At 42.1% G+C, this 24,357-nt stretch overlaps 1 protein-coding gene across 2 annotated transcripts in view; it reads left to right on the top strand.

Annotated features, from left to right (window-relative positions):
• Positions 1–24,357, top strand: part of ROR1 (receptor tyrosine kinase like orphan receptor 1) — a 171,555-nt gene that overhangs the window by 102,190 nt on the left and 45,008 nt on the right. For both annotated transcript variants that reach the window (XM_056356446.1, XM_056356445.1), the window contains exon 2: positions 13,264–13,335. In XM_056356446.1, coding sequence (XP_056212421.1) covers positions 13,264–13,335 — 72 coding nt within the window. The remainder of the gene's footprint in view (positions 1–13,263; positions 13,336–24,357) is intronic.

Genomic DNA, 24,357 nt, shown 5'->3' with positions numbered 1-24,357 from the left:
TTTCAACCAATTTTAGCTTGAAGGAGCAACAACAAAGCTTTGATTAGTGAAAATGGCCATACTGTTTGTCTGCATCAGTCACATAATAGGACTTCAGTGTTCCTCATTGTCTAGCAGGACTTCATAACCACTTTGTTCCCCAGGGAATGCCTTGAGTGGGTATTTACCCCCGAGGGTTCACGTTGCATTAGCTTTCCATGTCTGCTTCCGCTGTAGCTCCTGGATTCCTGGTGTCAGAGAATGCAGTTGAGTTAATACCTCACCCCAGAAAGTGTCCAAGGCATTTGGATGCACACCTTCCCCCAGCTTCGTTTAAAGCCAGTGTCTAGAGCTGTGCGTGCCACTGCCTGGTACATCAGCGAGTGGTTCAGTTTGTTAAAATGGAAAGCCCAAGGCAGAACAAAATTTTGTCAGTCACCACAACAACTGCTTCTTAATGAACATTGTGCTGTGCTTTCTCCTGTGAAATTCATCACAGGTGAGATGTTTGGGATGTGCTGTCTGTGATGTGACACTGCGTGTGTCGGATTTTGTATCTGAATCCAAAATCCCTGTCTGCTTAGTTGTGTGTGCATGCTTGTGTGTCTGTGCATATACGTATATATATGTATTAAATGGTTTCAGAGCTTTAAGTCAGTAATGCAAGGAAACCAAAATCACAGGGCACGATTTGCTCTGTGGTTTGGAGAGAACCACATCTTCTGAGAATTCCCGCCTTCGGCATACCAAGCCCAGACATTTCAAACAAGACATGATTTGCTGAGAAATGTGGCGAAAAAAGACACTTCTGCATGATTGATATTTATGGTTTGTCTAAGTTTGCATTGAGAGAGATGATGCTGCTTGGTACCATCTCAGTGGCCCTCAATGCAGCAGAAGCAATTTCATCACTTTACCTAGGATATACCTCTGTTGAATCCATTTATGGTCTATTCACATCTTTTTGTGAATTTACGTCCTATTGCAGGTAATTTTTATCTTTCCTTTGTCATAAATTGAGAACATTTTCAATTTGGTTTCCTGTGAGAATAGTGAGATTTGCTCCATTTGCAAGTTTAGGACTAACCTGAAGTTCACAGTCACTCCAGGCTGAGGAGTTAATATCCCAGAGGACTACTGGTCTGAGAGATCACTCACTGGGAGAGGGAAATTCAGTCCTTCAGCTCTTGGACTTGCCAGGAAGGTTACTGCATCTGTTAGTTGTGTTTTCTGTGACAGGGGTATTTGGCTGCCGGGAGCTGGACTGAGATCACAAAATGTGATGTCTTTATCAAATCAGGTAACCCACAAGAATATATTTTCTCTTACTTCTGGTAAACCCCTTCTGAGTCTTTAATAGCTACATTTTTAAAAGATTATTGTAATGCTATAATCTGCTGTCCCTGGCTTTATGTAAACAGCATGACTAATGGCAGCACACAAACCCACTGTCAAAGTCCATTAATTTGGGAATTTGAGTAAGAAAATACACAACTTGGCAGTGCTGTGTTTCAGGAGGATTGCAGGCATGCACAAACCTGAAACAGCATCCAAAATCATTAATTGATGCTGGGTTTTCCAGGTATCTCAATAAACTCTGGATTAGGTTCAAATATTCCTCAAGCATCTGTGTATTAAATAGTGGAAAGTTTTTAGTCTTGTACAGCCACAGGGTAAGGAGTTTGATTACTTCAGCATCTTAATTTAAACTAAACAGGTGATAGATTGTGATATGATTTGAGCAGAATCATGAAAACGATAAGGTAATCTGCCAGAATAAAAAAAATAAGTATTTCCAACATATTTCTCATATCACTGATGGACTGTTTAGACTTTGTGCAACCAGTCTTCCCTATCTCTCAGGCAGGAACACTCCTGAAACTGCAGTCACTGCTGAAGAGGCTAAAATTGCAGTTGTCCATAGTCTCCTGCCATCATTCATTCAGAAGCCCCTTTGGTAGCATCAAGACTTTGTTTTGTTTTGCTAACATGGGGTCCTGTACAAGATGGTCAGAGCTGAGAAGTGGGATAAAAGTGAGGGTGTAGCTCCTGGCATAGTGCGGAAGGGACCTGAGAATGAACTTTAGGAGACTTGAAAAATTAAACTGCAGAAAAATTTGGCTTGACCACAAGGAGTAGTTTGAGAACTAATGACAGATGAGTGGAGAAATATTGGAGGAGCAGTCTGTAAATACTAGGTACGAAACTAATGAGAAGGCTAACAGGACATTCTACCGTTTCAGTTTGCCAGTGTCATGTTGGCTTCCAAGCTATCAGGGAGAAACTGTGTTTTCCTTTACTTGTAAATAGTCTGTGGAATATATTTCAAGCGTGTCTGGATGCTATCAGAGCTGACTAATGCTAATGAACCCACTAGTCAAATTTAACCCTGTAATAAGTATGTGCTCATTTGAACTCAGCAGAATCTGTGCACTCGGGCTTACTTTGGCAGACACTTGCTCTTATCACCTGCTGAGCTTGATATTACTGCAGTCCTTTGGCCTGTAGAACAAGAAATTAGGAACAGCAATGAAAAACCTTTGCGCAGCTGTGTGGTTTGCAGCTACTAGGCAAGCAGTTGGTCTGCTGGAGCTTCATCTGGATGTACTGTGCTCAGCGTGTTTATTTGGATTGCCTTGCCTTTCAGAGAAAATCTATATCCGTTTCCAAGCTAACTAGTTTCTTAAAGTATGGCAGTTGCCATGACTTTGAAACATAATCTCTGTAGATCTGCAGTAGCATTACATCAAATGCCTAGCTTTTTGTTTGTTGAGCTAATAAAAAAATCATCAGTGGTTTATCCTTCCACGAGGCTTCAGTGGCTGCAAAAGCAGTTAAGACTGAACAAGCCAACTTTGCCCTGCTCCTGTTGATTTCCTATTGTACAGGCTATTAACTTTTAGAGACTGTGGGTTTTTTGTGGCAAAGCCCTTACGGGGTCATGAAGACTACAGACATTTGTACTTCTGGGTGCAATTAAGACGAAGGCTTTCTAAGTGTTAGTTGTGTTGTTTAGAAGTGGCTCTTTTGCACCAACCGTTTCTTTAGTCCTGACTCTGCTTGGGAGAGTGCACAAGGATTGCTGCATAATTTAAGGATTCAGGAGATTGACTTCATCAAACCTTTGGATTTGGTGTTCGTTATTAAGCTGCCAGCATGAGGCATGCAGTGCTGAGGTCTGCATGCCCATGAGTTTCAGTAGCCCCTAGAATTTTGCATAATTCTGTATCTATTGAAATGATGGGGAATATAGTACAAGAGCATGCTTAAGCCACAGGTGGAACAATTTGAAGATCCCCCAAAACATAGCAATGAAAATAAATTTGGTCCTATTGGTAAGTTTGAATTTAATTTTTCTTAATGTTAGAGAGTATCTGAATCAGGAGATCCTGAATTCAGGAAACTTTCCTACAGTAAATAAGTTGTAACCGTGGCTGAATCAGTATATACGCTCATTCCAGCAATGAAGGGATTAAAATTAAACTTCTGGAGCATTGATATAAACCTTTTGTGTGGGCTAATTGCCTATGTAATTGCTTTTGTTAGCTAGCATGCGGACAGCCCTGATCTGGAGTCCCACAAGGGTAGGACAAGAACAGACATGCCTGTGTCCTGTCACTGTTGTGTCTGAAAGCCAACCTGGAGCCGTGAAAAGGGAGTTCAGTCTTCACCTCCAAGAGACCTAGCCCTCTCTTGATGTTGCTAATAAATACAAATTAGCTGGAGGGCCTTGGTTTGGTTTTGGCTTCTTGAGGATGCTGTGCCTGCATGCACAGAGGGATCTGGGTCAGGATTCTGCCTCCTGGCGCTTCCCTCAGTGCTCCCAGCTGAGACCTGAGCTAAGCCCAGTTCTCCACTTGCACACTGATCAGCTCTTACTCACAAGTGGCGTCTGGTTGACTTCAAGGAAAATTGTAAAAACCCAGCCTTTTAGCAGAAGAAATTAAGTTTTAAATCTGCCTTCTAAAATGTGCAGGCTTTAAGCCTGTCTGAGATCAGGCTTGTGTGGGTTTAGACCAGGGTGTAAGTTCCTCTTGAACAATCAATGTAGCTCAGTCCCGACTTGGCCAAAGCATCTAGCTCTGGCATCAGTTAAATATTTACATTCCCCCCTTTTTATATAAATTGTGCTCTATTAGCATACGTTTCACAGTGTATCCTTGTGTTTCAGACTCTTTATAAATTTGGCAGTTTGTACATTAATCAACATCAACCCATGTAAAATCCTAGGCATGAGGTTGAAGCCGTCAAATGTGCAACATTTGCTGTTTCATCATACGCAGCCAATAAGTCATGTTGCAATGTATGCCTTGTACCAAGAGGATATGGTATAAAATGGAGTGTGTTTACACTAGGGAGACTTCTGTGTATTTAAGAAGTAATTGTTTCAGGACTGTTCATTAATTCATGAGCTGACTTGGGTACATTTTTCGTCACTGCAACAAAAATAATTATCAAGCTCAAAAAATAATAATGAATTTGCACATGCCAAACTTCTACTGTGATTTTCTTCACAAGTTATAAGGGTTTAATTGTAGATTGCTAGTAGCCTTATCCATTTCAATCATTCCTGGCTCTCAAGTGCTGAGGTGCAAGGAGTTACGGTGTGCTGCGATTTATGGTGGATGTAAATGATTTCTTGTTTGCCCTCCTGGTACTTGGCTGGGTTTGCCTTCTTTAAAGCTTTTGCGGGTGGATTTAGTGCAGTGGCACTGATGGAAGCCAGGGACAAGCAAGCAGGTGCAATGCAAAGCCCTGTCCAGGCACTTCGTCCTTTGTCTGCAAACACTTCTATCCTAGCTGTGCACTTGTGGGTGCTGCTCAGTCTGCTGTTTTGTGAGATAAATGGGGAGCCTGTGTGGATGTTCCGTCAGTAGAGGGGCAGGGCCGCAAAAATGCTTGTGCATGGCATTGATGCCTTCAGGAAGGCAAGCTTCCATTGTAAATGTGGGCTGTGGATCACTCAGAGTCACAAGGACATCTGGGCTTTGCAAGAGAGCCTCTTCTCTTTGCTTGGATGGATCTCAGCACTCTTCACACTTGGGACCTTTCCAGGGGTATTAGGGAAACCTCCATCTCAGACAACCCAGATGTTGCTACCACAGTGTTGTCCCCAGAAAGTGCCTAACAGAGAATACTGCCTCCTTCCGTTCCTCCCTGGACCCTTTAATACCATTCCTGACATTGAAATGTCTTCGCCTAACAGTGCCCCGGGACATCTTTCTCCATCTCCCCACCCTCCTGATACTGTGACGGGTTTTTGTGATTCTCTGTTTCTTGTCACATCCTGTTGCCCCAGACTAGGCACCCAGTACTTTCTTGCTGCCGTTGTTAGTTTTTTGCTTTCTTCTGTTGCAGTCATCCAGTTTCCTTTGTGTGGTTCCCACTTCCACTTTCTCTTCTGTCTTTCCGCCAGTTTGAGGTGCTCAGAAGAGAATAGCTCGGGGCATGGAAAAAAATCCAGTATTATTTCAGGTAGGCTGAAGAGATGCAAAATTTGCATTTATTATGCGAGTTCCCAACAACCAGACTCTCTGATACCCATGTCCAATAAAACCTGCCTTTATGGGCAAGAAAACTATGTGTTCCTCCCATATCTTGTTTCTACATCCCTTGTGTTTCAGATTGAGCAGAATACAAATAATTCTTCCTAGAAAAATGTAGAGGTCCCGTGAGTTTTTGCAGTGTAGGATCACGTCCAGTCCACCTGAGTGGTGCCGTTCCCCAGAACACCAAACGGAGCATTTTCTGCGCTAGGCTCACGTGCTGAGGTTCACGTCTGGTGACGTGCATTGAAGTGCCATTGTAGCCACATTTCTGCAGTTCATAAGCACAAAGACTCGACTGTGAGCTATGAAATGCTGGCATTCAGCCAACTGGCCATTTCTTTTCTTCATTCCCTGTCATTAAAGCTGTGGGTTGCTCCAGGGTGCAGTGTTTTGCTCTTCTTAAGTGGAACTGTTAACAACCCAATTTAGAGCAATGTAAAGTGCACCCAGATTCCACAGTGACTTCTAAATCCATATAACATTAATGATAATCTGTAATTAATAGCTGCAATCAAAAGGAATTGTAGTTCAGTAATTAGAAATTTAGGATTAAAGTATTAGCATATAAAAAAGCCTCTTAAAAACCTCTTCTTCCAAGAGATGGCTCTGATCCCATGGAAGAAAACAATTTTTAACTGATATGACCTTAGCCAAAGACCAAGTTACTAAAAATATTGCAGTCGGCCCTGACTTGTTTAGGTCATTAGACTACTGCCAAAACATTTAAGGTATTTTACTGCAGATATTCAGTACATAGCAATCACATAATTTTCTGATGATGTTCCGGAAAAAATCTTCAGAATGATGTGTTTGAGAATAAGCTTTAATCTCCCCAGTAGGCCTTTTGGAGTGGGGTGGGTACTACTGGTATCCTGTAAGTATGGGAAACCCCGGTGACTGCCCACCTTTAAGCCAAAAGCTTTCCTGGTGTATCCTTATTGAGGAGAGCAGATCTGCAAGAAGAGGTAAGGCAGAGGTATCAGGTGCATGCAGCGCTCCTGGCTTCCTGCCCTGTAATCAGAAATAGGGCACCAAGAGTCTTTCTGATGATGCATCATAAATGGGCTAATCCTTCAATTTATCTCTAGCCCTCAGGAGCTTGAGGCATTTAGTAAGACTCCCAGGCAGAAGGCTTATTCATTGCGTACATGCTGATTAAAGTGCCAGTAGCAGTGATTAAGTGCTCTGATAAATGGAATACGCTGTGGTATAAATGAAGTTCCTCACAATTTCCAGTCCTGCACTAAATGAAATCATCCTGCTGCCCATCTCGCTTTTGAAGCTGAAAATGAATATATTGTATATTTGAAATCCCTAGTTTAATTTGTTCATTAGTGTTGAAAATTGTTATGTAATGCCAATTATTAACCTACCCTAGATTATCAATGATGATATAGTACAGAAAAATAACAGGTAGATGTGCTTGAGATTTTTACATTCTAACAGTGTGAACAAAAATAACCATTTGAAAGTTAGTAGCATCGCATGGTATCATCTCTGCCCCTGTCTGCATGGAGCAGCCGGAAGAGCTCCAGCGGGTCCTTTGCCAGCAGAAAGTGCATTTTCTGACACAGCGATGACAACAGTTGTGAACTCTGCAAGAACTGGCTGGTAAACTATCTCTTGGATCTGCCTATGCAAGGTTTTGGCAAAATAAACTTTGCCTTTGCTTTTTCAGCCATAAAGGAAGCAGGTGGAGTAAAGCTAACTAGTTAATGTTAAGCATTTGAAGGAGAAATGCTGTCATGCAGCGTTTCATGTTGCTTACCAGATAGATCTTTACTTAAGGTCTGTTATTTGTAGGCTCTTCTCTTTCAAAGTATTCAAAATGATGATACAAAGGCCAGCAGCTTCACCTAAACATGGAAGGCTGAGTCTCTTTGCAGGAGTAAATTTTTAATGTAGGCTGCTTGCTGTAAGCTATATACAGGATATCTTTTACACATCATTGTGCACTGAAATTGCTATATGCGTAACGGCTCAATGGAAGATTTGTTGCTGACCTATGGTATTGCATACTATTACAGGCAGTATTTTCTCCTTGAGAGACACCTGCCTTACTTGAAGAGCACAAATGCACTCAACAATTTCCTTTCTTCATGCAGTTTTGCCTTGTTCAACTGATTGAAGTATTTATGATTCCTACCTCCTTTTGAAACACAAGAATTGTATAATGCAGACATGTCTACTGACACGTAGAGATACTGATGTCATGAAAATAGAATCCTTTCACACAGTAAAGATATAAGCAAAATTCGAGGTATATATTATGGAAATTCAAGAATGGTGCCAACTTTTAAACAGACAAGAAAATTAGTAAATAATAGGTCATATGCATTACAGCCTGCAGAAAGTATGTCTAGATTTCCTTCAGCACCTCCAGGGTGGGCTGTGGATAGGCTGGTAACTGGCTGATTGCAAAATGTAATATCTTGGGAGATCAGATGAAAATGTGTGGGGAACTTACAAAGGATCAGTGAAACAGAAAACGCAAAAGGCAAAAAAGGAAGATGAGGGAGATATGACTGAGAAGAAAAACAGCCGTGAGGCATATCTGTGGGAAGATCCTGGAAGAGATCAGTCAGGTAGGAACCAGACGGAGAAAGATGAAGCGTCGGTCTGGAATGTGCAGAAAAGCCAAAAATACTGAGCACTTAGTGTAATTAGGTTTTGCTCTAAGTCTGTATAACTTTATCTATGATTCCTGTTTTCACAAAGGTATGTCCAACTGGGATAGCTGAAGATTCCATTTTCTGAAGATTTTTATTCACCTCTTCAAGGGGTGTTGATTTTTCTAGTAGATCTGCTGCTATGAAATGATTATCGGTGATTTGGCCAATATAGTTGTGCCCAAATCTCCTGTTCAAGTTATCCTCTCTTGACCCTCCTGATGGCATGGGATAGCTCCCCATTTGTGTCTGTAGTAATGTCTTGCCCAATCTTGTTTTCGGCGTCTTGTGAAACTGGAGTTTTATCACTTCCCTAGGCAAATTACTTCAAAGGATAAAAATCTCACTTGGGGTAGACTTTCTATGCAGCTTCAGAAAGAGGTTTGCAAATGGAAAACTTCTTTTTTAATTTAGTTTAAACATTCATTTTTTATAGTTTGTCTTACTACTCAGACTTCTAACTCCTTTGTTGCTCTGAATACCTCCTTGCTCTTTTTGCTATTTTGGGTATTGTACAGTGACATCTGAGTTGCATACATTGGAAGTCACATTCATCTATGTATCAGAAAAATTTACTCCCGATTATGCATATAATTAATTAATTAGGGTATATAGTGACCCTCTGGTGTGATATGAAGTAAGACAGAGGATGCCCATTACGATAATGCTTTGAATTTTTTGTTTGTGTGTTTTAACTGGATATATCTTCTACCTTAAAAAGATGTGTTCCTGCAAGACCTTGGATTTTCATCTCTGCACCCGAGAAGAAAGCCTGTTGCAGCCAATGCTTCTGCTGGAGTGCACGTTGCTATGCTTAGCAGCCATACAGACCTCATGCATTCCTCGTAGGGCCTTGCAAGCAGAATATCCACTTCCTCAGACTTACTTTGCTCTCTGCTTTGTTTCTGTATAGCAGATTTATTCCTTGTTAAAGTCTTCCATCAATTCTGGGTTTGGTGTCATCTTAGTTATCTGCCTTCTTCCTGTTTTGACTTATATTCTCTTTACTTCATGTTACAAATGCATCGCACAGAGGTATTAATTAGCCTGGGCATGGGGCCTAGATCTTCTCCTTTTTGGTTCTGTGGCCAGGGAATGAAGCTGCCCCAGCCTTTTGATGGGTCTATAACCATGACAGGATGAACACTGGAGCACTGAATAATGGTTGCTTCTGGTGAGAAAATGAGACAGTAGTGTATGCCTGTGATAAGAGCTAGCTCTGTAGTTTTTCTTCAGAGGCAGATTTTTGTAAACCTTATTGAAGTTTATTTAATCACAAAGGCTTTAAAAGGACTGACTTCTGTGAAATTCACTCTACATTTATGCTATATGGTAGTAAAATCAGATATTAGCCAAATTCTCTGTGGGGTGTGTATTTGAATACACTTTACTTGGCTTTTCACAGGGGTTATAATTGACTGTTTTGTTTTCTCGTTGACTTAAAGACCAACATTTCTTAATAGTGATAGAGATTTGAACAGAATCTTATCTTTCCAGTATTAAGCCTAAGATTTGTCATTCTTCAGAACGGTTTCATCTATATATAAAATCTTAACAGGATAATGTTTCTGTCTGTTGATCACATATCTCAGGTTGACTTTTTTCCAAAACAAATCTTGTTGTAATAGTTAAAGCAGGGCATAAGAGGGCATTTTTAACAATTAAGGATTAATTTTTAAACTCCTCATTTGAAATCCAGTTGCAATATTAAGCAGGATTATTTTTTTTTTTCTCTCTTGTTTTTAATGGTGACAGCAAATGGGCAAACCTGTTCTGGTCTCCTTCAGGTCACGGGTGGAATAGCTGTAGGTGTCTTGCATTTGGGGTGACCTTCTTGGTGCTCCAGCTCTTTGACCCACTAGCACATAGTGGGTCCCAGAAGGGAAAAAAGTCCTACTCATTCCCAGTTTGGTTTTTTAAACCTGTTTTCCTCCTGGAGGCAGAGTTACTGAGAGTTACTGAGCGAGGTGGGTCAGGCAGGAGCAGGAGGTTCCAGGGGAGGAACAAGTTTGCTGGGATGAGTCTTTGATCCTTCTCCCATCCATGACTCATCTCTCTCCATGGGCTGGCTGGAAGCTCACCTTCTGACAGAGCGCACCTTGTATTTGGCCTGCAGGTTATAACATAGTTTTTCCAAGGAGAGGTATCACTGCTCTCATTTTCATGCACAGCGATCCTAAGTCATCACAGTTAGAAATTAAATTCATGCGTGTCTCGCGGCTGCCTTTTCTGGGATGCTTTTGTATTCTGCATTAACCAATTCGGTGTTATGTTCCCATGCTGTGTAGCTGCTGTGCATGGTCCTTTCAGTCAAATAAAATATTTACTAAGGGCACAGTGATGCTTTGCTCTTAAATCTGAGCTTTAATTCAGGAATATCAGAAAATTTGCCGGTTACCAGGATAACTGTCTCACAAATAGTAAAGTTTGGTCTTCTAATGTGGTTTCTTAGATCAGATGATGGATGTCTGCTCTGTGAGATTCACGGTCATGTTTTCAAAGCCTGTTTAAGGAAACATTCATATGAGCACTCTGGGGTTTTCAATAGCAAAATATTGTATTTGGTCATAGTATTTTTAGTACTTTTTTCTTTCATTTTGCTTTAATGTGTGTTAGCTGTTTGCAGAATATGGTTCATTTGTGGGCTCTTGATGCTGGAATATTTCCAGGTGAACAAAAGTAATATCGCGTACAGAAAACACATTGTTGAGTGCAAAACTGGAATGAGTGAGCAGTGTGAATGACATAACCCATTGTTTGTGCCCTGTGGACATGAGAGATGAACCTGTTTGGTCTACCCAGGAGGTGTGAGAGGCAGTGGCACCTTAGATCCCTGTCTCAGAGGGTTTTATCACGGGCCTACAGGAGCTGCCCTATTTTTGGGGTAGGAGGGATTGATAGGCAAGGACGCAGGGGAGGCGTAGGAGATTGGGCATCCCAACCTCCAGTACCAGCTTAACACCAACCAGGTCCTGGACAGCATTTGGCGCACTGGTTATTTGTCACCTACCCTACACCTCAGCTTTAGCCTCAGAGCAAATCCATTGACCTCGGTGTCCTTTAGCCCGGATGCTCATGATCAGCATGAAGATGATATTAGCACTGGATCAGGTTTTTTTTCCTTAAACAAAGGAGGAGGTCTTTCATCCATGTGATCCCTAATGGACCCAGTGGGCCAAAATCTCAGCTGGGTAAACAGGTGTCAACTGCTGACATCAGAGCGCTGCCATTTTACATGGGCTCAGGATCTGTCTCTGTCAGTGGGTCTCTGCCCTGTGCATCTGTGCAGGCTGGGGGCCGTGATTGTAGGTGAGTTATAATGCCTTCAAATTCCGTGTTTACATTGGAAATACTTGACAGAGTCTTAAATAAGCAGTGCTACCAGGTGGGCTTTTAAGAAAGGCGGTATTTATAAAAAGCGTAGTGGCTGTATCTGAACTGCTTCATGCATTTGTATGACTTTGTGTTTACAATTTTCTCGTGATTTTTTAATGAAATAGAAATAGAATAGTTGCCAACTGGTCAAATAAACACAGAACATTTTTACATATCCTTGCACTGCCACAGTTTTATGAGTGAAACTGCTTTGTAGTTAAAAGCTGTGTGGGAACAAGTTAAAGGGATGGTGTCACAATAAAAACAGTATACTTCAGACTCATCCGGGATCCAGCTGACGCTCAGCGTCCTGACTCTGCCCTCACTGGGACTCTATGGGACCAAGTGAGATGACCTAGCACTGGGGGCCCAGCCAGGGTGCAGAATCAGGCCACAGGGTGTTAATATGTAGTGAGCATCCCACTCAGGTCGGGAGCTGACACATTGAGCACTGCTTGGTTTTATTTCAGATTCACTCTCCCCTCCCACATTCTGTGCCCTAGCACTCCTGTCCAGCGTCGCGCTCTTCCTCCTCAGGGTCAGGTTTCCTGGGGCTGGGTAGATGCAGGGAACTGGGAGCTGCGCTACATTTCCATGCATGTAATGTGTGCGCACACATTCTTCCCACCGTCACTCACTAAAGCTCGTATATATGTGTAGTATCCCTGGGGGCTGACTGGGAGAGCAGCAGTGCTTTCCAGGTGCCTGAAGAGCATCACAAGGCGCATGTGGGTCGGCTGTTCCAGGGGAACAGTAATTCCACCCACACCATGTGATGGTGGGTTTACGCTGCTGAACATGGCTTTGTGAAGACCCTCAGGGAGCTCGGCAAACACCTCATCACTGTGCCTTGCCACCACAGCCTGGTGGGATGTGGCAAGCGCTATGGCAGCAGTTACACACCATATGGGTGTCCTCATATGGGTGTGTGATGAAATCATCGATGTTCAGATACAGGGAGGTGTTTTACCATGACCTATAGCTGAAGCTGGAAGTATTCTGGCAGTTCCCCTAACACCATCTTCCATACAATTTACTGTTTGTGTGTTTAAAAAAAAAAGGTAAAAATAGAAGTGAAAACTAAAATCACCATTCAACTTTTTCAAGAAAAAGGAAGAAATGTCATAGCAATGAGAAAATGCTACTGATGTTCAGATCAGTCTTTCCAGCCCATGCTTACATGAGTCGTAGGACAATTTTTCATACAAGTAGCCCTATTAACTTCAGTGCATAAACTATGTCTCTTCTTGTGCACATGGGCCTGCAGGATTAAAATAGCTTGTAAATGTTAATAGATAACATGGTCAGCAACCTCATAGTGTTTGTGTTTTTCTTAGCTGTAACACTGCAGAGTCATTCTACCTCTATAAAACTTGTGGAGAGATTTTAAGGTGGGCCAAATACATCTCAAAGATGGGTTGCTTAATTAACGCAAGGCTTCACAGTGACAGCATTGCAAAACAAACCCCAGCGCTGGCCCTGTGCCTTTTTCCACTTTGCTGGTTCTGCTGCCCATATGTCTGAGCCTGCCAACACAGAGCATCGAGTGCCTTTTAATAGCTGCTGTTCTTCAAGTAATTTTATTACTGTGACACCGACTTTATAAATGTCTCTCACTCTCCTGATTATACAGAATTGATATATTAACAGCATCTTTTTTTTTTTTTTTCTTTTCTATTTTTCCTTTCTAGGAGCAAATTCATCAGTTGTTGCGGATTTTATGCCTACATCATCATGGAACATCTCAAGTGAATTAGATAAAGGTAAGAGGACAGAAAAAATAGAAAGATGTGAAATCAGACTTTAAAATCTCAATTCTTGACTTGGCCAAACCAGCAGGCAAAGTGGTGAGGGGGCATTTAAGATAAACCTCGTTTCTCTTGTGATCGTTTGACAGTTAATTATGTGTCGTTCTGTGATTTCTGGAGAATGCTGTGTTTGATTCTTGTACCAGTAAAATGTTCCACATGGTAAAAATATTTCAAGATGTGAGTTCTGTTGGTTTGTGAACTGCTTGACATTTTGTCTGGTGGATGGTAGGATTTGTACTCAAAGTTAACAAGCATCAGGCAGGCAGTTTGCCTCAGTGTGTTTTATTATGAAATTTTGAGGCTTTAAATTAAGGGGGGGAGGATAGATTTGCAGGTGGTAATTATGTATGATTTGGAGCTTTCCAAAGAATATCTATTGTAAAATAAGGGTTGTATTTACCATTCCCCTTCATTTTGTAAATTATGCACCACCAATTATTTAAACCAAATTGCTTAGATTCCTCAAGCCCTTTCTGCAAGGCAGTGGCCTGCAGCTCCTTGAGTTAATCGGGTCTTTGAAATGCTTCTAACATAACATGTGCAGTGGAGGATGCTGTTAGCTACACTAACTGCAATTTGTCGACCACTCTTTTCATTTACTTATAACTTTGCCTACCATTAACTATTTAGACTGAAATTTCCCATAGTGGAGTTCTGCTACAGATGTTTTTTCTCAGTGTTTTTGTCTGTATTTTGTTAATGTTTTTTATGAACATGTGTTCATAATGTTTTCTGTTTATGCATAAGTATTTTTGGTGCTTAAGTGTGAAGAGAATATATGGTTCTGAGTACTTTAAGACAAGGTTGACTCTTCCACATCTGCCTTCCCACCAGGGAAGGAGCAGGACTTTGTGGCGATGCAGGACACATTGGAGAAGACAAAAGTCAAAGGGCTTGTGCTAGCTGGTGGGAAAGGGAGAAAAGCATGTAGTCATTAAGCAGAGAATTCCCAATTCACAGCATAGTGCTGAAAGAAGGTGTTGATAGAATGGATGTCTTGTCTCACTGCAGTGATGCATCCAGGTGCCCATGGTAGGACTGCAGGTCCAGGCTGTGCTCAGGGAACATCCTGAAGCTGTAGACACGTGAGGGTGGTGGTTCCCCCAAGCAGGATGCCTGCATGTTTCTTTACTTGTTTGACAGCTTTCTCTGTTTTTTTCAAAAAGAAAGAAATAAGTGGCTAGAAAAAGCAAGTAAGGCCACAAAGCCAAACACTCAAAAATTAGAAAATGACAGAGAGGCAATCAGTCTTAATTCAGGCCTCTGACGATATCACTGGCAGGCAGCCTTTACTAACCTACAGGAACCCACCCCGTGATCAAAGGAGAAGACAGGGTCACACTTCGTTGAAGTGGTGGAAGTATTTGTTGCAAATGATCGTCAGAGATATTCTTTTTTCTCCACTGTGAGCCCTAGGGTTCAACTGGTAAGGTGCCCATAGATTGCTAGATACTGCAGGGAAAGCTGTGTGCTTCCAACCAAAACCTAGGTAGAAAGGAAGGCAGAGAAGAGATATTAAAATTTACTGTAAAATTACATTACCTTGATCTGGTCTGTGATGAAAAATAGCCCCCCAGTAGCTACTTTATTGTTATTCCTAATGGGAAGTTTCATGTAGACTTATTTCTTATGACCAGAGTGACTTTTAACCCATACTTTGATTGTTTTCTCTCAGCTGGTAGTTCAAATGCTCCTTTTTTCCAGTGTCATGTGCTCCAGGTGGGCACTCTCCAAAATTTTAGTTTGGCTAACACAGCTAGGAAACAGAGAAAAGTGCCTGATGGTAGCATGGAGTGCGGGCCTCCTTTGGCATCTGCTTTCTTCAAAATACTCTCCATGTCTTTATGCTGGGCTCTGTCAAACCAGGGTTCAGATGTCCCACTCTGGTTGCCAATGTCTGTTGGAAAGCAGCAGCTCCAGAGGCAGCAGAGGTAAAACTTGGGGGGGGCTGCCACTGTCCTGGACATTGAGTCATCTGACTGCTCAAAGCAAGGCTTACACTTTCTGCGCCAGCGCTGAGCCTGGCCTCTACATTGGTAATTAAACCATTTTCTGCATTACTTCCATGGCACCTGTTCCTGAGCTATATTGTTAGAAACAGGTAAAATGAAGTTACATGCTTCTAATCCAGCTGGAATGTGGCAATTACCACTCGTTGGGCTGAACCCTGCATTCCTGGGGGATTACCGGCCCCTTTGCTTGAGCTGATTAGCATTTAGACTGCTGTAAGCTTACACACCTAAACACAGATTTACATATGTGATTAAAATGCATTTGCTGCCCAAAAAGCTTAGTCAGAGGGGCGGATTCTCCCAGTGTGCCTACAAGCAAAGTAAGGTGCGCACGTTTCGTCTTGTCTAAGAGAGAAGCAGGGGCTTTAATGTGGGAGCTGCTGGTTCTGCTAAAGGTCTTTGAAATTCTCACTTGTATAGAGCCAAATATACTGCAGTGCATGCTGACTTGGTGAGTTCAAACCTCAGAGGAGAAAATTAGGTGTGCACTTAGTTTACATTTCTTTTCCAAACAAGTATCTCAAGAAATCAACATCCACTTGTCTTTGCTGCAGTTAGCCATGAGGTCATGCAGGCATCCCAGTAAAACTCATTTTAAAGCCTATTAAGTTCACCACATGAAAGTGGTTTCCAGCCAAATTTCCCAATTAAATGGCTGCCTGCTTTAAGTGGCTTTAACTCTACCTGCTGCCTTTTGGAAATGAGCATCTACTCCAATATATCTCCTGTGTTTGGGAAGGAGGAACAGCTCACAGTCTTGCTAAGCAACATTCTGCATTTTGAAATAATTACTTAATATGGTGCTTTCCCTAGCTCAGTGAGTTCTGCAGTGATTATCTTACAACTGAGCCCTATTCAGGTTTCAGTTTCTATTAAATAAGCTAAATCGACAGCATTAAACAGTTGCCTGTTTATTCTTTTTAACAGGAAATGAATTTAAAAGAGACGCAGCCACCCGTGAAGAGCTGTTGAAAGCAACGATTGATGGGAGGGAGGAGGTGGTTTCTCACCAAAACCTTAAAAAAACAAACAAACTGTGCTTAAAAAATAAAAAAATAATCACTTTTAAAATAGGGGAAATTCAGCTATGAGCATTTCTCTCTCTTTTCCAGCTGATAAATCATGGCATGCAGAGGGAATGCCAAAAGGGAAAAAGAGAAATGAAAACTTGATTCAATAAATATTTAATTACATCAGGAGAAATAAGGAAAAAAGGGGAGAAAAGAGGGCTCTGGTGGTAGGAAAAGGCCCATCTCAGGCGGTCAGTGGCAGGATGCGAAGCCTTTCATTCCCAGGTCGCTAGCCGAGATATCCCTCGGGCTGTGGGAGCCTGCAGCTGCCGGGTGGGTGGGAGATGACTAGCTCATCACTTCATGAGGCTTGCAGAAGTCTGCCTCCACGTGTGCTCCTGTGTAGCCCTGCTGCACTGGACTTTCTAACTGCTCCTGACACTCACCATGGCATGGCCATTTGTTCTTGGTGCCTTAAGGGAATTTCCTTATCTGGAAATGGTTTGACATCAGCTGTGGCAATAGGGTAATATCTGAGGCAAAACAAAAAGACCAGATGGAATGGAAAGTAAGTGGAGTTCACGTGGACACTCTGCCCTGGTGCCAGCTTTCAGGGTCCATACTCTGTTCTTTGATGCAACTCTTTTTTTGGGATGTGCCAGCAGAGGAGGGAACAAGGCAGGCAGTCTTAAGCATTATTTAGTCTGTCTCCCTTCTTGTTGTGTAAGGCACTCTGGTTTCTCATTTCTCCTTGGCTGTGCATTGCCTCCCCTCTCTCCCCTTACACCACGGGACAAGCTCCTGCTCCAGCTCTTTGAGAAAGCTTCCAATTTACCGTGAGCTCTTCTTTTCCCTGATCCTTATTTTGAAAGGTGAAGAGCCCTTCATTCAGCTGCTTCTCTTCCACAAAAACAATTGGAAGGTTAGGCTTTTCCCTGTGTCAGATGTCAGTTTATTTACAAAGAAATAGGCCTGAATTTGAATGAGAGCCTATTTACATCTGTACAGTAGGGGAATTGTTTGGGAACTCTTCATCCTTAGGCAAAGATAATATTGGAGTCTTTGCCAAGAAAGAGTCAGCTTCAAAATATTATTTTCTTTAAACTGTGGGTAGGATTCAGCTTTGGTGGACATTCACTCTACAGGACTGGTAAGAAAAGGATGGTGTTGCTGTAGCTTCCCCTGGTCAGGTTCTCCCAATCCCCCCATTCCCACATGCAGCCTCCTCAGGAGCTCATTTCACCATGGCGGCTCCCTGACCATGCACAAGGATGTGTCCTGGCTGTGATTGACCCAGAGCTGAGGACACTGATGCTGGGGTGCAGCGTGTTCTCTTGTTGCTGGTACCTCATCCTCCCAGGAGCTTTTCACTTGGTCCTTCAGTTTCCAAAGAAAACTATTTGTGTGAGTTTTTGCAGATACTACCTATTTTCCCTTTCATGGCCTATCTGCTTTGGCAAACAAGTTTAAAATGCTAGTGATTGAGGGCTTGGGAACCATTTTCATTTCCAGACATCCACGATCCCAAGCCCAGGCTTTGAGCTTCCCGCTGCTCACAGCCTCGCTGTGTGGCATGGACCTTGCAGTCACTGCTGCAGCAGCACTTAGCAGTCTCATGGTGCTCCAGGTATTATATGGAAAGCAAACATGCCCTGGAGAGCTCGGCAGCAAGTGTCAGGATTTAGAAAATGGCACCCCAAATCACGTTGTGGTTTAAGGTTAATCTGGGATTTATCCTAAAGTATTCGAAGACATATCAATACAAGGATCACTTATAGCAAGCATCCCTCCCCTGGGATGGTCTGGGGATCCAGAGCAGAAAATAACTGTAGAAGGCCAAACCAGGGAATGGGAGAGCTGCAGTGTGTGCTCCCATGCCCTGTGTGTGGGGCTGCGTGTCACTGACTTGGAGATCCTTATGCAGGCAGAACATCCTCTGGTGGGGTGGGCTGGACAGCAGCTACAGCGCAGGAGGCCACAGAGCGCAGAAGGGGCTGCAGGACATCCCAGTGGGTACAGCCATGCTGCTGATCGACCCTTTGGGTCTGGGGGCTTCCTGAGGGGAGAAGCAAACCTTGCTGTCCTTACTGAGAAATCCAGGCTAAAGCTAGTACCTTGACAAGTCTTTCCAGGCAGGGGAATGACCTGGCTATGAGTTCTTACAGGGAAAATCTTTCTGATGTCCCAGGGAGAATTTGACTTTTGGGCAAACTACATCTTAAAAAACATAAACAAAACCAAACGTGGCGAAAAACCAGGTGGATCGAGGCCTCCTGACTTTGGCCTCAGTTCTTTAGAGATTTCCAGATTCTCTTTTGAGATCACTGGATGTGAATTTGATACACATGGTGAAAGGGGAAGAATTACAGCTTTCACATTCATGCACAATTTACCTTTTTATTTTCCTTTATTATCTGGGGGATATTCGGTAAATCAAGCTCCCCTTATGGAGCTCAAGATTCTGATTCTATTTGTGGGGTCCCGTTAGTAGCGAGGCAGTAAATTACATCTACTTTGTTTGAAAATTTTTTTAGCCACAGTACATTAGCTCCTTTTGTTTGCTTTTCCACTGACGGAGTGTACGTTTTTATTTGAGAATTTGTGTTTCTTGAATGTCTCATTTATAAATAATACAGGGTGTGAAATTTGAAGGTCGCAGAACACAACCTGAAAAAGAAACCACCCTGAGTAACGCTGGGCATTCGTGGCAAAAATCTTTCACAAAATGCTTGACTTACATTGGATTTTTATATAACCTCAGTGTGTGCAGTGAATATCTGACCATTATACATAAGGTAACTATATATAATAACCTTTTCCTGGCTCATCCAGCTATCTTTGTTTATTTGAAAGATTGATAGATCAGAGAGTGAAGAGACGTGTTTTATTGTAAGTTTCTGTTCCAAATTTCCTGACATTTTTGGTTTTTTTTAAAAAAAATAGACTGTTAAAAGGCACAGAAAGGGCTAATAAGAACCAGATCCTAAAGTGATGCTATGTCAAAATGTCAAAAATAACAGCTTTTCTTCGACTCTACCACATTAATCTTAAGGCACATACCTTTCTATACACCCTTCCTTTAATAGCTTGAGTTTTTCTACGTGGCTCTTTACTGCAGAGCAGCTTCTAAAGTGACAACAAAATCCCTTGATGGTTTTCAGTAGTTGGGTTTATAGCTGGATGTGGACATTTGTTTACCTATTCCAAATCACTTTTTTTGTGATAAAGTTTAGAAGCTTCCTACTTGTGCTATAAAACTGGAGCCTGAGTAAAGAAAAGCTTCGTTTCCTGTTGCCAGATCGTAGCGTCAAAGCTATCACCAAGACATCTGTCCTTAAACATGAATGTTGACTCATAAAAGGAAAGACAGATACAAACTCTCAAATGCATATTATGAATTAACATTGGTGCGCAGGGCAGAGAGTTTTTGCAGTTCCTATCCAAAAGCAGTCGGATTCAGGTGCTCAGCCCCAGATAATTTTTTGCAAGTCTGCAGGCATCTGTGCTCTGGTTTCCCTCTGCAAACCTTCCCCCCCTGCTATGGCCCAGGGCAATCTCTAAGCTACTAATTATCAGAAAGTAGCAATTAATTCTGAGAATCCCAAATACACTGAATGTCACACATGGATATCTGAAAAGCCATAAAGCCTCAGGCAGTGGTCAGCCTGTTTCAGTTCAGTAAATTATCCTCAGGAGGCACTAAACCCCCTAGATAGTGTCTGTGGAGAGAAAGCCCAACACACAGCTGCAGGGTGTATTGAGTCTTGCACATACACATCGCTGAAGAAACTCATTTGAAAATAAGCTGGGCAAGCAAAGGCAGTAGAATATTTTTCCTTTTGTCCCAAGACAGTTAACATTGAATATTTCCGCATGATTGTCTGGACTTCTTTAATATTCTTTGTACGGGTTGCTGAATTATGGGTTGAGTGCGGTATTCCTTTCTTCCCACTGTCATTCCTCTACTTTTATTCATTTAAAGTAAGTGAAATTCCAGCCAAGAGCCTTCCTTTTGCCCCTTTTAATAATAAGGGCCTGTTGGTCAGACCCTCAGATCGGACTTGCCAGGAGTTGTCTCCCTTTGTGAGTTACGGGCAGATCAAGCAATCGGTGGTTAATCCTTTTTCCAACTGAGAAGTATGTGCTCTGTCTATGGCTACACTTCAGTCAGAAATCCTGCTCATTCCTTCTTCAGCTTAAAACTCAAGTCAATTGAACATATGGAACAACCAGCAAGCCCCTCCAGCATCTTCAGGCTGGGTGGGCTCCGCGTTGTTGACTTGCTCCAAAGAATTGTAGAGAATTGCCAGTGGTCAGTGCTCAGTGGTGGTGCCGATACATGTGAGTACGGGGGACACGTCTAAGTGTAGCATCAGACTGCGCTAATGTAAATAATGCAACAGTCTGAATGAAGGAAAATGCTTCTTTCCAGACTAGTATATTAAATCGGACAGACTGTGTCAGACCCTCTGATGTGCCTGACAGGCTCTTTCCCCTTCAACAAAGGTTATCAGCTCCTTAAGTTCCCAATCACTAAATGCATCTGTCTTGCAATCACTGACTGAGACACTTGTTGCATTTCTTCTTGCCAGAGTATGCTGTGACAAAGAACTGGTGAGCTGCTAAACTTGTGGTGCAGAAAGATAAAGGCAATAAGCAGTCTGTAAGGCTGGTGTCCCGACTGCCTTACTCCAACCAGGTCAGGTGGTTGCTTTACGTGCTGCAATGCAGATTTAAGTTTTCAAATCCAGACTTAAACTTATTCTCCAGTCCAGCAGCTGGAAACAGTGTCCCCACAGCTGTAGGTTTGCTTGAGAAAGGGTCTGGAGATGTTCCTGTCCAGGGAAGTGTGTTCTTACATGTCTATAATGGGAAGTCACTTGGTACCCCAGCCTCTCTGTTGCACCTGGATTGAAGCTGTTTTCAGGGTTGTGATGGCTTGAACGGAAACTTTAATTTCAACTTTTCTTTCAATATTCTGAAAGATCAGAAGGGCATAAAGAAAAGGATAAATGAAACAACAGTTCTTCTCATAAAATGAACATTTTAGGGTCTAATTCTGCATCCCCATCGTGCTTTAAACACCTAGTGAAATCAGAAACATATAGTGCACAGTGCTTGGGGAAAAAAGGTCTCACTGTGGCCAGCAAAATCCTCCTCCAAGGAAAGAGGGTGTTACTACTTTAAGATGTGTCTTTGGTAATTTAAGATAGAGTAACCATGTGGTCACAGAGGAGATTAACATTCCTTGGCCAGAGAGGACGAGCTTTTATTTTGAAAGCCACCTGGGTTCCACTTAAAAGTAGTAGAATACTTCAGGATTTATTATGACTGGGCAGGCTCCTATTTAACAATGTCAAGACGGAGCTGTGGAAATACACACACTTTTCTTCTTTTGAGATGCGCAAATGCACTACGTTTTGTCCTTGCACAGCTGCTGCTATTCTGTAACATCAAACCAGCAAAAAGTTTGGCCATGAAGGATACCTAATATTTGGATTTTGTATGCAGTGTCTCCAATTCATGCGCTTAGAATCATGAAGATGACTTATGATGTGTTGTGTTTGCATTGGCAACGGCTCAAAACCAGAAATATATTTCAGGCTTGGCTTTCCAGATATTATCTCAAGTCATTTAAAAGTTCATTATAGGGCACCCACTAGTGCTGCTATAGTAAAGGGGCTGTCAGCATTTTTCAAGGGTTTATAACTCAGCCATTAAAAAAAAAATATCTCTGTGGGCTGAAACTTGGCATTCAGGGTCTAGACCCAGCAGTAAATTGTTTTTACAAATTAAAAAAAAATCAGTTTGACTATTATTAAATTATAGGTGGGCTAAATTTTATTTAGAATCTTTTCAGGCTATTCTCCCATACTTCTGTAAATTAAAATGTTTCCAAAATGTTTTTATAGAGTGCTACTCTAAAACATGGACCAGCTTTTGTTATGTTCTTGAAACCCTGATATTTAACTTAAAATATAATAACAGTGCTTATCCCAGCATAGCACTTTTCACCTTCAAAGTGCTTTATGAGCATTATCTCATTAATGTACATAACAGCCTCCCCATGATGTAAGAGGGATTATTATCCTCACTTTACAGCTGGAGAGATTGAGCCAAAAGGTTTAAGGCTGTTTTTAAAAGGACTTAGTTGCACAAATCCCATGTGAGCTTTGATTGGCTTTGGGTGTCTGCTTCCCTTTGGCTCTTCTAAAAATCACAACTGAAGTGATTCACCCAGGACTACTCAGAGCCAGGACTGAAACTCAGACTTTCCGATGGCCAGTGCCACTAGACCAGTTAATTCTCAGAAGCGCAGTAATTACTTTGTACAGAAGAAACATCATGTTTCTAAGAAATTATTCTTTCGGTTGCAGGGAGTCAACTCTGGGCATCTGGGGACCTCCTTGATGGCGCGGAGACTGTCAAATTAAATCTGGTAGAACGTGGCATGCTCTAAGACCATGGCCATGCGATAGTGTCTTCATCATGTGTGCAAGCAGCGAGTCCATCCTGTTTCATCATCCCTGTTCGCCTCCTGCTGAAAGCACAAAAGGAGGATTTACCACCGTTTTTCTTGGCCTTTTGTCCCAGAGAGAAGAGATGTTAATGCTGGTGGCCCTAGAGAGTGGTTCATGGGGGGTGACCTGGGCAAAAACCTGGCTGCAGGCAGGAACTGGTTTATATGTTCTTTGTATAGTTGTTATTAAGGGCAGAGGATGGTGGTGGTAGCTTTGAAGATTTGATGGGCTTTGGTAGGTGAGAGTCAGACACAGGTATTAAAAATAAAATTGGGCTTCTCCTCTGCCCCTCCATGCCAGGCAGGGCAGCAATGGATGGCTTTTGTACATGCCAGGGAAGGAATGCTCGTAATTTTGTATGCCTCGGTAACAGCTCAGGGTTTTTTGGAAGCACTGTTAGACATTCCACTCGTTTTCAGTTACAGAACTGCTTTATCTGTGAGGAATGTCTTCTCATGAAGCTTCCAAATGCTTGAAACCTGCCCTGTTTAAATCTCATCTCAGGTGATCTGCTTGATCTGATTTATGATTTGGATGCAAAATTTATGGATTTGAGGACAAAGCTAAACCGAATTTAGCAGATGCGTTTTGTTTAGGGTTTCTGTAGTAGTTTGTGGAGGAGGGTGGAGAACACTTAGAGGAGTCAGAAACTCCTGAAGCTGAGAGGCTGTTTCTGTTTGTGCCTATAGAGCAGTTGCACCGTAGCTTTTGCATTACAGCCATATTTTTTCACTGACTTACTGTCGCTACTGATATTTTAAAATCCTTCTCCAGCCTTTGGAAAGCTACGTTACATCCTTACTCCTTTATTTGCCTCTCCTGTATACCATAGGACCTTTAAAATATTATATTTACTGTGGTGTTTGTCAGCAAGACCATCACAGGACTGAGGCCATTCTGTTTTTTGACTGTTATACTGTAGATATCTGAACTAGTCTTTGAAATGTTATCAGGAATTATATAAATGACTGCGGTATAGAAACGTTACGTTGGATAATTAAATGTGGTTATCCAGTTTCATGCTATTACTGTGATTTTATTAAACCCAGATTGTGGAGAGAACCCAAGAATACGTGTACTGACTTAGATTATGCTTCCCAGTGAGGTTATTAAGATAGCAAGTCAGGAACATTTCTAGTCTTGCAATGAAGCATGCAGAAATGGTTCTGGAGAGCCTAAAGGCCAGTCTGACACCCCTGACGAGAGACGTCGGACCCTGTTGTCTGGCTTCACCGAGGGCTGGCATCTCTGCCCTTTTTACCCCATACACAGATTTCCTAGCTAATTAGATCCATAGGAGCTTAGGTAACAGTTGTATTTTGCACAGTTTCATACCTGCATGTTAAAAGGCTAGTCTGGTGAAAAAAAAATATGTGTGGGTAGTACCTTTGTGTTAAATGTTTATCCTGATGGCTTCTCAGGATCAAATGA

This window comes from Falco biarmicus, chromosome 11 (assembly GCF_023638135.1).
Source record: "Falco biarmicus isolate bFalBia1 chromosome 11, bFalBia1.pri, whole genome shotgun sequence".
Lineage (NCBI taxonomy): Eukaryota > Metazoa > Chordata > Aves > Falconiformes > Falconidae > Falco > Falco biarmicus.
This window is presented reverse-complemented; position numbering and strand designations above follow the sequence as displayed.